This window comes from Perca flavescens, unplaced genomic scaffold, assembly GCF_004354835.1.
Source record: "Perca flavescens isolate YP-PL-M2 unplaced genomic scaffold, PFLA_1.0 EPR50_1.1_unplaced_scaf_4, whole genome shotgun sequence".
Lineage (NCBI taxonomy): Eukaryota > Metazoa > Chordata > Actinopteri > Perciformes > Percidae > Perca > Perca flavescens.
This window is the reverse complement of record NW_021166691.1, coordinates 75,001-88,657: the sequence shown is the minus strand read 5'-3', so window position 1 is coordinate 88,657 and position 13,657 is coordinate 75,001. Positions and strand designations below refer to the sequence as shown.

General features: G+C 41.7%; 1 protein-coding gene and 1 pseudogene across 1 annotated transcript in view; one reads left to right on the top strand and one right to left on the bottom strand.

The window, feature by feature from the left end:
* LOC114551719 (NLR family CARD domain-containing protein 3-like) overlaps window positions 1–13,657 on the top strand; it is a 91,093-nt pseudogene that overhangs the window by 55,051 nt on the left and 22,385 nt on the right.
* cdk15 (cyclin-dependent kinase 15) overlaps window positions 6,409–13,657 on the bottom strand; it is a 17,929-nt gene continuing 10,680 nt past the window's right edge. Inside the window, exons 8-13 of the mRNA XM_028572680.1 lie at window positions 11,237–11,357; window positions 10,534–10,572; window positions 9,866–9,954; window positions 8,428–8,476; window positions 7,795–7,937; window positions 6,409–6,732 (exon numbers count right to left, since the gene is read on the bottom strand). Of these exons, the coding sequence (XP_028428481.1) occupies window positions 6,617–6,732; window positions 7,795–7,937; window positions 8,428–8,476; window positions 9,866–9,954; window positions 10,534–10,572; window positions 11,237–11,357 (557 nt within the window). The 3' untranslated portion in view covers window positions 6,409–6,616. The remainder of the gene's footprint in view (window positions 6,733–7,794; window positions 7,938–8,427; window positions 8,477–9,865; window positions 9,955–10,533; window positions 10,573–11,236; window positions 11,358–13,657) is intronic.

Here is a 13,657-nt window from a genome sequence, read left to right as displayed (position 1 = left end):
AAAAGGCAGCAAAAAGGCAGCAAAAATGCGTCAAAAAGGCAGCAAAAAGGCAGCAAAAATGCGTCAAAAAGGCAGCAAAAAAGGCGACATAAAGGTAGCGACAAATTCAACAAAAAGGAGACAAAAAGGCAGCAAAAACGGTGGCCAAACACACACACAAGAATGTCATTTGACATAATTTTGGAGCGCTATTATCTCCATATCTGAGTTAGAAAAACCAAGCAGATTATAGATAAATAACAGTCAGAAAACTTACTGAAGAAGTCCAACCGTAGGCGTTACATACAGCGGGGCTGGAGGGGTTACAGCCCAAAAAACCTAGAATTTCCTTCACATGAATAAAGACTTTTGCATCATAACCTGACGCAGAAAAGGCTCAGATCTGCAGACGCAGAATATGTGCTCTCTGTCACCAAAGGACTAAGGAAGAAAGTTAAAAAGTTAAAGGACTTGTGAATGAAATGAGAGTTCCACCGAATATTCTGCAGATTTGAAAGATATGAGAAACATTTCAATAAAAGTCAGGATGTTAAAACAGTCCAACGATACATCCTGCAGACGATTAGAGAGAGAGTTATGGATGAGTCGATCGACACAATAACCACTAAATGTGAAGGCCGAGAAAGGCAACAAAAAGTCGGCAGAAAAAATGCAAAGAAAAGGCAAAGAAAGCAACGACAAAAAACAACTAAAGGTTGAAATAGGCGGAAAAAGTAACAACTAAAAAGTGGGAAAAAAACAACACAAAGGCAGCGGAAAAAATGCTACGAAAAGGCAAAAATAAAGGCAAAGAAAGCTACAACAAGGCAACCGAAAAGTGACAAAAAAGGCAGCAAAGAAAATGTTGAAAAAGGCCAAAATAAACCCGCTGAAAACTGAGAAAATGTGCAGATTCTCTTCCGTGTTCTGCAGAGTTTTTGGCAGATTTGAGGCCAATTTGAGACTGTGTGTGACTCTGATGATGAAGACGTTGTGGAGGAGGAGGAGTATGTTCAGAGAGACCATCTGCTGTTTGATTGGCCAGGAAACTCCTCCTCCAATCACAGGCTTTGTCTTCTCGCTAAATCAGAAGAAACAGAGAGAGAGATAGAGAGAGACTCAGGGCAACTAACTGGACAGTCAGCCTGTTCAGACAAACCTCTGGGCTCCATGTTTTCATTATTAATCTTCAAATGTCCAACTCCCTCCGCTGCCTCTTTCATATTAAAAGGACAATTCTAGCGCAAATTTAACCTAGGGATTAATAACATATGTGTACTGAGTCGACTGTTCTCTGGGACATGTAGTCATGCTAATCTAATGTATCTGTAGCTTTAAACAAGCTACCGAAAAAACAGTAATTAGCTTAGTTTTCAGGGCAGAGGGTAAATCAATATTTGATACCACTAACAAGGCTCAAAATATCACCACACTATACACACCACAGCATCACGAGGGTCCCTACATGTAAACACAAGCATTCAGGACTTTGTAAGTGTGCAGACAGTTTATCACAAACATAGATCATAAAGACAGGAGTGTTCGTGTATACAGGCAGGCGCCATCTTGGGATAATGGTCATGACCAGTCGAACCACGAACGCCGTGCTTGAGCTACGTTACTGCTTACTAGTTACTGGTTACAAAAAGGCAGCAAAAAAGGCGAAAAAATGTGACAAGAAGGCAGCAGAAATGGAAAAAAAGGCAACAAAAGGTGACAAAAAGGCAGCAAAACAGGCGTCAAAAAGGCGACAAAAAGGCGACGAAAAGGCGACAGTTAGTGGTGTAGAAATAGAGATTTACCATCTGCCCTAAAGGCTAGCGTTAGCAGCTAACCACCGGCTTTGCGTTTGACTGGGTACACATATGTTATATTACCAATTTATTTAGTATTAGAGCCAGGGTTCAAAATTAGCACCATTTATTAGACAAATGCTGGTAAAATATACAAGTGGCTGGTAAATTAGCTTCACTCACCAGCCAAAAACACAATGGTAATCTATTAAAGTGGTAACATTTCAACATTCACTAGCCATTTGGCTGGTGGACGAAAAGGTTAGTTTTGAACCCTGATTAGAGCACTGCAGAATGTTTCTGAAGCTTGAAAAGCTATGAACTAAATATCCTACATGGCTTTAATAGAAACATGGATTTGACGCATCGAATCAAAGACATAATAATCATAATCTGGCATAAAAGGCTGCAAAAATGCCACAAACAGGCAACAAAAGGGCCACAAACAGGCAACAAAAAGGCAACAAAAGGGCAGAGGAAAAGGCAACAAAAATGCCACAAACAGGCAACAAAAGGCAACAAAAGGGCCACAAACAGGCAACAAAAAGGCAACAAAAGGGCCACAAACAGGCAACAAAAAGGCAACAAAAGGGCCACAAACAGGCAACAAAAAGGCAACAAAAGGGCCACAAACAGGCAACAAAAAGGCAACAAAAGGGCCACAAACAGGCAACAAAAGGGCCACAAACAGGCAACAAAAAGGCAACAAAAGGGCCACAAACAGGCAACAAAAGGGCCAACAGGCAAAATAAAAAGGCAACAAAAGGGCCACAAACAGGCAACAAAAAGGCAACAAAAGGGCCACAAACAGGCAACAAAAAGGCAACAAAAGGGCAGAGGAAAAGGCAACAAAAATGCCACAAACAGGCAACAAAAGGCAACAAAAGGGCCACAAACAGGCAACAAAAGGCAACAAAAGGCAACAGGCAACAAAAAGGCAAAAAGGGCCACAAACAGGCAACAAAAAGGCAAAAAAGGGCCACAAACAGGCAAACAAAAAGGCAAAAAAAAGGGCCAAACAGGCAAACAAACAGGCAACAAAAAAAGGCAACAAAAAGGCAAAAAAAGGCAACAAAAGGGCAAAAAAGGCAACAAAAGGCAACAAAAGGGCCACAAACAGGCAACAAAAAGGCAACAAACAACAAAAATAACACAAACAGGCAACAAAAGGCAACAAAAGGCAACAAAAGGGCCACAAACAGGCAACAAAAGGGCCACAAACAGGCAACAAAAAGGCAACAAAAGGGCCACAAACAGGCAACAAAAGGCAACAAAAGGCAACAAAAAACAGGGCAAAAAAGGGCAAACAGGCAACAAAAGGCAAACAAAAGGGCCACAAACAGGCAACAAAAAGGCAACAAAAGGGCCACAAACAGGCAAAAAAAAGGCAAACAAAAGGGCAACAAAGGCACAGGCAACAAAAGGCAAAAAAGGGCAACAAACAGGCAAAAAGGGCAAAACAGGCAAAAAAGGCAACAAAAGGGCCACAAACAAACAGGCAAAAAAACAGGCAAAAAGGGCAAATGGCAAAGGGGCCACAAACAGGCAAAAAAAAGGGCCACAAACAGGCAACAAAAAAAAAGGCAAAAACAGGCAAAAGGGCCAAAACAGGGCAACAAAAGGCAACAAAAGGCAACAAACAGGCAACAAAAAGGCAACAAAAGGGCAAAACAAAAAAGGCAACAAACAGGCAACAAAAGGGCAAACAAAAAGGCAAAAAAAGGCAACAAAAAAACAAAATGCCACAAACAGGCAACAAAAAAAAAAAGGCAACAAACAGGCAACAAAAAGGCAACAAAAGGGCAACAAACAGGCAACAAAAAAAGGCACAAACAAACAAAAGGCAACAAAAGGGCCACAAAAAGGCAAACAAAAGGGCAAACAAAAGGCAACAAAAAGGCAAAAAAAAACAGGCAACAAAAAAGGCAAATAAAAGGCCACAACAGGCAACAAAAAGGCAACAAAAGGGCCAAGGGCAGGCAACAAAAGGCAACAAAAAAAGGCAACAAAAAAGGCAACAAAAGGCAAGGCAAAAAAAGGCAAAAAAAACAAAAGGGCCACAAACAGGCAACAAAAGGGCCACAAACAGGCAACAAAAGGGCAACAAAAGGGCCACAAACAGGCAACAAAAGGCAAAAAAGGGCCACAACAAACAAAAAACAAAAGGCAAACAAAACAAAAGGCAACAAAAAGGCAAAAAAGGGGCAACAAAAAGGCAACAAAAGGGCAACAAAAGGCAACAAAAACAAAAGGGCCACAAACAGGCAACAAAAAGGCAACAAAAGGGCCACAAACAGGCAACAAAAAGGCAACAAAAGGCAACAAAAAGGCAACAAAAGGGCCACAAACAGGCAACAAAAAGGCAACAAAAAGGCAACAAACAGGCAACAAAAGGGGCAAAACAAAAAAAAGCAAGGGCCACAAACAGGCAACAAAAGGCAAAAAAAGGGCAAACAAACAAAAAAAAGGCAACAAAAAGGCAACAAAAGGGCCACAAACAGGCAACAAAAAGGCAACAAAAGGGCCACAAACAGGCAACAAAAGGCAACAAAAAGGCCACAAACAGGCAACAAAAAGGCAACAAAAAAGGCTGCAAAATGTATTAGCTCTATGGTTTTTGTTGTTGTATTGTGTTGATGTCCTGTCATGAGCACACTGAAGCAAATTCCTAGCAACTTGCACCGAGTCGTATGGCAATAAAGTATTGAATCCTTAAACTTTTGCGCCAGAATGTTCCTTTAAACACAGAAAATCAGACAGACAGACAGTCTCCACATTTTATCATCTTCGTTTGTGCATCAAAACAGACTTCCCGTGTTTTTTCATTTATTTTGCCCTTCTTTGTCTCTTTTTTCTGCATGTTTTGTCGCTTTGTCGTTATATTTGGGATGTTAAAGAGAGACGTGGAGATGTGTTTCTTCTCTTTACTTTGTTTCTCCGTGACTTGTTTGTCTCAAAAGTTGAATTTAAAGTTTGAAAGATGTAAATGAATGTTTGAGACAAAAAAACAAGTTCATTTACTTTATATTCTTCTTCTTCTTTGTGATTTTGAGTGACAGGAGAGGCGTCTGATTGGTCGGAGAGATAAAAGTGAATATTTATGTCTTTGTGTTTTCGGCGTCCGTCTGATGACACGACGCTCGACACTAATCATAAATAAATCACAAGTCAGAGCTTTGATCTCCTCCCAGGGATCAAACTTTAGACGACTTCTTCTCTCAAACTCTTACGGTTACATTAAACCACAAAAACAAATATTTAGACGCCAAAAAACTGCATATTTTACTCGCTACCGGAGGCTAAAGTTAGAGCTAGCTTCTCAGACTGCAGTTCAACTTTAAACTCTTTAAAAGTGAAAGTGTTTTGTATTATAACTAAAAACCCAACGGAGGAGCTGAAGATACAGCTGCCCAGACTTTAGTTCATCTTTAAGGCGAGGAGATATGAAGGAGGCGAAAAGGTGGCGAGAAGACATGAAGGCAATAAGGTGGCGGGAAGGAGATGAGAAGGAGACAAAAGGCGACAAAAAGGCAGCGAAATATTTGACAAAAAGGCAGAGAAAAATTAGACAAAAAGGCAGCGAAAAATTAGACAAAAAGGCCACAAAAAGGCAGCGAAATATTTGACAAAAAGGCAGAGAAAAATTAGACAAAAAGGCCACAAAAAGGCAGCGAAAAATTTGACAAAAAGGCCACAAAAAGGCAGCGAAAAATTTGACAAAAAGGCAGCAAATCTGCCACAAAAAGGCTGAAGAAAAGGCGACAAAAATGTGACACAGGTGACAAAAAGGCAGCAAAAGGGCAGAGGAAAAGGCAACAAAAAGGTCACAAAAAGGCGACAAAAAGGTGACAAAAAGGCAGCAAAAATGCCACAAAAAGGCTGTAAAAAGGCAGCGAGAAACCTATCCAACATCTTTCTGACTGTATTAATTAATTTGAAATGTTTTAGAGAAATAAAATGATGAAATAGAGTAAAAAGAGTTCACACTCAGAGAGCAACACGTCTGAACTAAGAAGAATACTTTGTGATTCAAAGACGTTAACAAACAAACTCTTCAGCTTTTATTACACAACAAATATCACATAATTCATTCATAATTCATCCTGAGACATGAACTCATGAATCAGCCATCTGCTGGGACTCTGCTAACGAATGCTAACGAATGCTAACGGCCCCCCCGAAGGACTGAAACTAACCGGGAAGGAACATTTGAGATTTAAACCAACAAATACACAGATTACAGCTCATTAACATGATGCATTCTGGGAAAACTCTCCGGGGGGTTTACAGGAAGTTAGAGAGGAACTTTGGGACTTTACGTCAGAAGGTAACATCCTGGACAGTTGCTGAGTTTTAGGGACAATTAAAACCCAAATTGTGTTCATATTTTCCTCCAGTATTGGTCAGAAACAGCTGATCCTTTTGTACCTGTTGGCACATGGTTAGCGTTAGCGTTAGCGTTGTGATAACGTAGAGACTACTGGGATCAGATCAGACCTCTAAAGAGCCCAAAATCTGGCTCTCCATAATACACACTACACACACTGTGTGTGTGTGTGTGTGTGTGTGTGTGTGTGTCTATGTATGTGTGTGCATGCTCGTGTGTGTGTGTGCGTGCATTTGTGTGTCTGTGCTTCTGTGTGTATATATGTTTCTCTGTGTGTGTCTATGTATGTGCGTGTGTGCATGTGTGTGGTTAGAGGATGCAGAAAGTCTACTTATGGTGCGTTCAAATCCCCTCAGACATGTTGTAAGTGTCCACTCTGCCCGTGTTTCTCTCCGAGGGCTTGTTCCTCTCTGCTAGCCGTCTGCTAGCTGTCTGCTAGCCGCGTGTTAGCGTCTCGTCACCAGAACTTGGCGTTGCCGGGCAACAGCGAGGGTTTGAGTCTGCGTCCGCGGTTGAAGGTGTCTCTGACCTCCGTCTCCAGACGCACACCGGGCACCTTGAAGATGGACACGGCTGATAAACAGAGAGGAGGACAAGATGGAGGAGTGGTTGACTCCGTTAGCTCGTCGCTCTGTTAGCATTAAGACAATAATCAGACACAATACATAGTAAAGGTTGGCTCTTTCTGTAGCTTCTGTTTCAATGTCTGATGTTACTCTTATAGTTTACTAGTATTTAGAGGTTTGGGTTTCACTTTTTAAATGTAAAAAATACATTACAAAGACAAAACATAAACAGGAATGTAACACACACACACACACACACACAGACACACACAGACACACACAGACACAGACACACAAATGCACGAATGCACGCACACAGAGACACACATACAGATATACACACACACACAGACGACAACACACACAGGGACACAGACACACACACATACACAGACAGACACACACACACACACACACACACACACACACACACAGACGACAACACACACAGGGACACAGACACACACACATACACAGACAGAGACACACACACATACACACACACACACACACACACACACACACACACACACAGACGACAACACAGACAGAGACACACACACACACACACACACACACACACACACACACACACACACACACACAACAACACAGACAGAGACACACACACATACACACAGACGACAACACACACACACACACACACACACACACACAGGGACACAGACACACACACACAGGGACACACACACACACACACACACACATACACAGACAGACACACACATACACACACACACACACACGACAACACACACAGGGACACAGACACACACACATACACAGACAGACACACACACACACACACACACAGACGACAACACACACAGGGACACAGACACACACACACACACAGACAACAACACACACAGGGACACAGACACACACACATACACAGACACACACACACACACACACACACACACACACACACACACAGGGACACAGACACACACACACAGACAGACACACACACACACACACACACACACACACACACACAGATATACACAGTGTAAAGTAAAGTGTGTGTCTGTTGGTGTCTCACTGTCTCTCAGGTGCATGATGGGAGTCGGCAGCGTGCTGAAGTACGGATGCTGCAGGGCCGCCTGCGCCGAGATACGGTCGCCGGGGACAACCGTCAGCATCCTCTGGACCAGATCCTCCGTCTTATAGGGCAGCTGCTCCAGCCTGGAACACACAAGCTACATGCTAACACTGTAGCCTGGAACACACAGGCTACATGCTAACACTGTAGCCTGGAACACACAAGCTACATGCTAACACTGTAGCCTGGAACACACAAGCTACATGCTAACACTGTAGCCTGGAACACACAAGCTACATGCTAACACTGTAGCCTGGAACACACAGGCAACATGCTAACACTGTAGCCTGGAACACACAGGCTACATGCTAACACTGTAGCCTGGAACACACAGGCAACATGCTAACACTGTAGCCTGGAACACACAAGCTACATGCTAACACTGTAGCCTGGAACACACAGGCTACATGCTAACACTGTAGCCTGGAACACACAAGCTACATGCTAACACTGTAGCCTGGAACACACAAGCTACATGCTAACACTGTAGCCTGGAACACACAGGCTACATGCTAACCCTTTAGCCTCTACTGTGCAGCTGATGAAAGTCAGACTGATTGTCTGTTTTCCCACCTTTTCCAGACGCTCCTGAACTGCTTGGGCTCCGAGTGGAGGAACCACTCTGTGGAGAGGAGAGAGATTTATTTTACTTTTAAAGTAAAAAAACAAAACAACAACAACATATATTTACTTCTGCAGAATATATTTACAATATTAACAGGACTGTAGCAGAGAAGACTGAATATTTTCAGAATAAAAGTTTTTGTCGCTTTTCTCAAAGTGTTTTTATTCACTTTATTTCTAAATAGTAGAAATAGAAATAGTCACAGTTCATTGGTTATTATACTCCTAACCAGAGGTGTGGGCTGACCCTTTGGTCCGGACTCATATCCTCAGAAACACACAAAGTATTGTAGCACACACACACACACACACACACACACACACACACACACACACACACACACACAAAAGAAAAAAAAAAAGAACAATGTTTCATCAAAAGGTCCAATTTTATTTTTTTAAAGTTAAATTCCCTGTACTACGAGAAGATAGTGTGACTATTTGTGCGTTAGTGTGAGTATTAGTGTGAGTATTAGTGTGTTAGTGTGAGTATTAGTGTGAGTATTAGGGTGTTAGTGTGAGTATTAGTGTGTTAGTGTGACTATTTGTGTGACTATTTGTGCGTTAGTGTGAGTATTAGTGTGTTAGTGTGAGTATTAGTGTGTTAGTGTGAGTATTAGTGTGTTAGTGTGAGTATTAGTGTGTTAGTGTGAGTATTAGTGTGTTAGTGTGAGTATTAGTGTGAGTATTAGTGCGTTAGTGTGAGTATTACTGTGTTAGTGTGAGTATTAGTGTGTTAGTGTGAGTATTAGTGTGAGTATTAGTGTGAGTATTTGTGTGTTAGTGTGAGTATTTGTGTGAGTATTTGTGTGAGTATTTGTGTGAGTGAGTGTGTTAGTGTGAGTGTTGTGCGTTAGTGTGGTATTTGTGTGAGTGTTGTGTGTTAGTGTGATTTGTGTTTGTGTGTTTTGTGTGGTATTTGTGTGTTAGTATTTGTGTGTTAGTGTGAGTGTATTTATGTGAGTATTTGTGTGTTAGTGTTTAGTATGTTGTGTGAGTATTTGTGTGTTAGTGTGTGTATTTGTGTGAGTATTTGTGTGTTAGTGTGGTTGTGTGATTTTGTGTGTGAGTATTTGTGTGTTAGTGTGTTAGTGTTGTTTGTGTGAGTGTTTGTGTGTTAGTGTTGAGTTTTGTGTGAGTGTTTGTTAGTGTGTTGTGTGTTGTTAGTGTGATTTGTGTGAGTGTTTGTGTGTTAGTGTGAGTATTTGTGTGAGTATTTGTGTGTTAGTGTGAGTATTTGTGTGAGTATTTGTGTGTTAGTGTGAGTATTTGTGTGAGTATTTGTGTGTTAGTGTGAGTATTTATGTGAGTATTTGTGTGTTAGTGTGAGTATTTGTGTGAGTATTTGTGTGTTAGTGTGAGTATTTGTGTGAGTATTTGTGTGTACCTGGTCTTAGTGTGTTTGTGGGCATTTGGGAGACTCCCGTTTGAGTAGCTGTCCTCTGGTCTGTGGGGGCAGCTGGGAGACTCCCGAACCTGCCTCAGACACCATCATTACTGCACACACACCATCATTACACACACACACACACACACACACAAAAAAAAAAAGAACAATGTTTCATCAAAACACACACAAATTCCCTGTACTACGTAGTGTGTGTTTGTGTTTTAGTGTGATATTAGTGTGAGTGTGTGTGTGTGTGAGTGTGTGTGTGTGTGTGTGTGTGTGTGTGTGTGTGTGTGACTATTTGTGTGACTATTTGTGTGTGTGTTTAGTGTGTGTTTATATGTGTTAGTGTGATATAGTGTGTGTGTGTGTGTTAGTGTGTTAGTGTGAGTGTGTGTGTGTGTGTGTTAGTGTGAGTATTAGTGTGAGTATTAGTGCAGATCTTTAGTGTGAGTATTAGTTGTTGGAAGATGTGTGTGTTTTGTGTTTATATGTGTGTGTGTGTCCCTGTGTAGCATCTTTGTGTGTGTGTCACCTGTGTATATGTGTGTGCCCCTGTTCAAACACATATGTGTGTGTGTTGTGTGTGTGTGTGTGTGTGTGTGTGTGTGTGTGTGTGTGTGTGTGTGTGTCTTACACACATCACACACATGTCACACACACACACTCCCTGCAGCATCTCCACCAGGATACAGCCAGCCCCCCTGTTCAAACACACACAACTTTATTAACATACACACACACACACACACAACTTTATTAACAACATACACACACACAAACAACTTTATTAACAACATACACACACACACTTTATTAACAACATACACACACAACTTTATTAACAACATACACACACACAACTTTATTAACAACATACACACACAACTTTATTAACAACACACACACACAACTTTATTAACAACAAACACACACACAACTTTATTAACAACATACACACACACAACTTTATTAACAATATACACACACACAACTTTATTAACAACATACACACATACAGCGTGTGTGTGTGTGTGTGTGTGTGTCTGTGTGTGTGTCTCTGGGTGTGGGTGTGTGTGTGTGTGTGTGTGAGAGATTGTGTGTGTGTGTGTGTGTGTGTCTCTCTGTGTGTGTGTCTGTGTGTGTGTGTGTGTGTGTGTGTGTGTCTGTGTGTGTGTGTGTGTGTGTGTGTGTGTGTGTGTGTGAGAGATGTGTGTGTGTGTGTGTGTGTGTGTGTGTCTCTGTCTGTGTGTCTCTGTGTGTGTGTGTGTGTGTGTGTGTGTGTGTGTGTGTGTGTGTGTGTGTGTGTGTGTGTGTGTGTGTGTGTCTCTGTGTGTGTGTGTGTGTGTGTGTGTGTAGTATCCTGACCAGATGTCCAGAGCTGTAGAGTAGTCTGTGGATCCCAGCAGGACATCGGGGGGGCGGTACCACAGCGTCACCACCTCGGAGGAGAAGCTCTGGCTCGGGATGGACTTGGACCGAGCCAGACCTGAACCAGAACCAGAACCAGTCAGAGCACACAGAATCTAAACCATCAGCTGTCTGGCATCACACACACACACACACACACACACACACACACACACACACACAATCACATCATGTTCCACACCAAGAACCACAACGTTAAAGATATTTAACTATCATTTTTAAGGCTGCGTCCGTCTTTATAGTTGTGGTTCTAGTTGTGGTTCTATAGTAGTTATGGTTCTAGTTATGGTTCTAGCTGTGGTTCTACAGTAGTTTTGGTTCTAGCTGTGGTTCTACAATAGTTATGGTTCTAGCTGTGGTTCTACAATAGTTATGGTTCTAGCTGTGGTTCTAGTTGTGGTTCTATAGTAGTTATGGTTCTAGCTGTGGTTCTAGTTGTGGTTCTACAGTAGTTATGGTTCTAGCTGTGGTTCTAGTTGTGGTTCTATAGTAGTTATGGTTCTAGCTGTGGTTCTAGCTGTGGTTCTACAGTAGTTATGGTTCTAGCTGTGGTTCTAGCTGTGGTTCTACAATAGTTATGGTTCTAGCTGTGGTTCTAGCTGTGGTTCTACAGTAGTTATGGTTCTAGCTGTGGTTCTACAATAGTTATGGTTCTAGCTGTGGTTCTAGCTGTGGTTCTACAGTAGTTATGGTTCTAGCTGTGGTTCTAGTTGTGGTTCTATAGTAGTTATGGTTCTAGCTGTGGTTCTAGCTGTGGTTTTACAGTAGTTATGGTTCTAGCTGTGGTTATAGCTGTGGTTCTACAATAGTTATGGTTCTAACAGTGGTTCTAGCTGTGGTTCTACAGTAGTTATGGTTCTAGCTGTGGTTCTAGTTGTGGTTCTATAGTAGTTATGGTTCTAGCTGTGGTTATAGCTGTGGTTCTACAGTAGTTATGGTTTTAGCTGTGGTTCTAGCTGTGGTTCTACAATAGTTATGGTTCTAGCTGTGGTTCTAGCTGTGGTTCTACAGTAGTTATGGTTCTAGCTGTGGTTCTAGTTGTGGTTCTACAATAGTTATGGTTCTAGCTGTGGTTCTAGCTGTGGGTGTCAGTGTGGTTCTACAGTAGTTATGGTTCTAGATGTGGTTCTACAGTAGTTATGGTTCTAGCTGTGGTTCTAGTTGTGGTTCTATAGTAGTTATGGTTCTAGCTGTGGTTCTAGCTGTGGTTTTACAGTAGTTATGGTTCTAGCTGTGGTTATAGCTGTGGTTCTACAATAGTTATGGTTCTAGCTGTGGTTCTAGTTGTGGTTCTACAGTAGTTATGGTTTTAGCTGTGGTTCTAGCTGTGGTTCTAGCTGTGGTTCTACAGTAGTTATGGTTCTAGCTGTGGTTCTACAGTAGTTATGGTTCTAGCTGTGGTTCTAGCTGTGGTTCTACAGTAGTTATGGTTCTAGCTGTGGTTCTAGTTGTGGTTCTATAGTAGTTATGGTTCTAGCTGTGGTTCTAGCTGTGGTTTTACAGTAGTTATGGTTCTAGCTGTGGTTCTACAATAGTTATGGTTCTAACAGTGGTTCTAGCTGTGGTTCTACAGTAGTTATGGTTCTAGCTGTGGTTCTAGTTGTGGTTCTATAGTAGTTATGGTTCTAGCTGTGGTTATAGCTGTGGTTCTACAGTAGTTATGGTTTTAGCTGTGGTTCTAGCTGTGGTTCTACAATAGTTATGGTTCTAGCTGTGGTTCTAGCTGTGGTTCTACAGTAGTTATGGTTCTAGCTGTGGTTCTAGTTGTGGTTCTACAATAGTTATGGTTCTAGCTGTGGTTCTAGCTGTGGGTGTCAGTGTGGTTCTACAGTAGTTATGGTTCTAGATGTGGTTCTACAGTAGTTATGGTTCTAGCTGTGGTTCTAGTTGTGGTTCTATAGTAGTTATGGTTCTAGCTGTGGTTCTAGCTGTGGTTTTACAGTAGTTATGGTTCTAGCTGTGGTTATAGCTGTGGTTCTACAATAGTTATGGTTCTAGCTGTGGTTCTAGTTGTGGTTCTACAGTAGTTATGGTTTTAGCTGTGGTTCTAGCTGTGGTTCTACAATAGTTATGGTTCTAGCTGTGGTTCTAGCTGTGGTTCTACAGTAGTTATGGTTCTAGCTGTGGTTCTAGTTGTGGTTCTACAATAGTTATGGTTCTAGCTGTGGTTCTAGCTGTGGGTGTCAGTGTGGTTCTACAGTAGTTATGGTTCTAGATGTGGTTCTACAGTAGTTATGGTTCTAGTTGTGGTTCTAGTTGTGGTTCTATAGTAGTTATGGTTCTAGCTGTGGTTCTAGTTGTGGTTCTATAGTAGTTATGGTTCTAACAGTGGTTCTAGCTGTGGTTCTACAGTAGTTA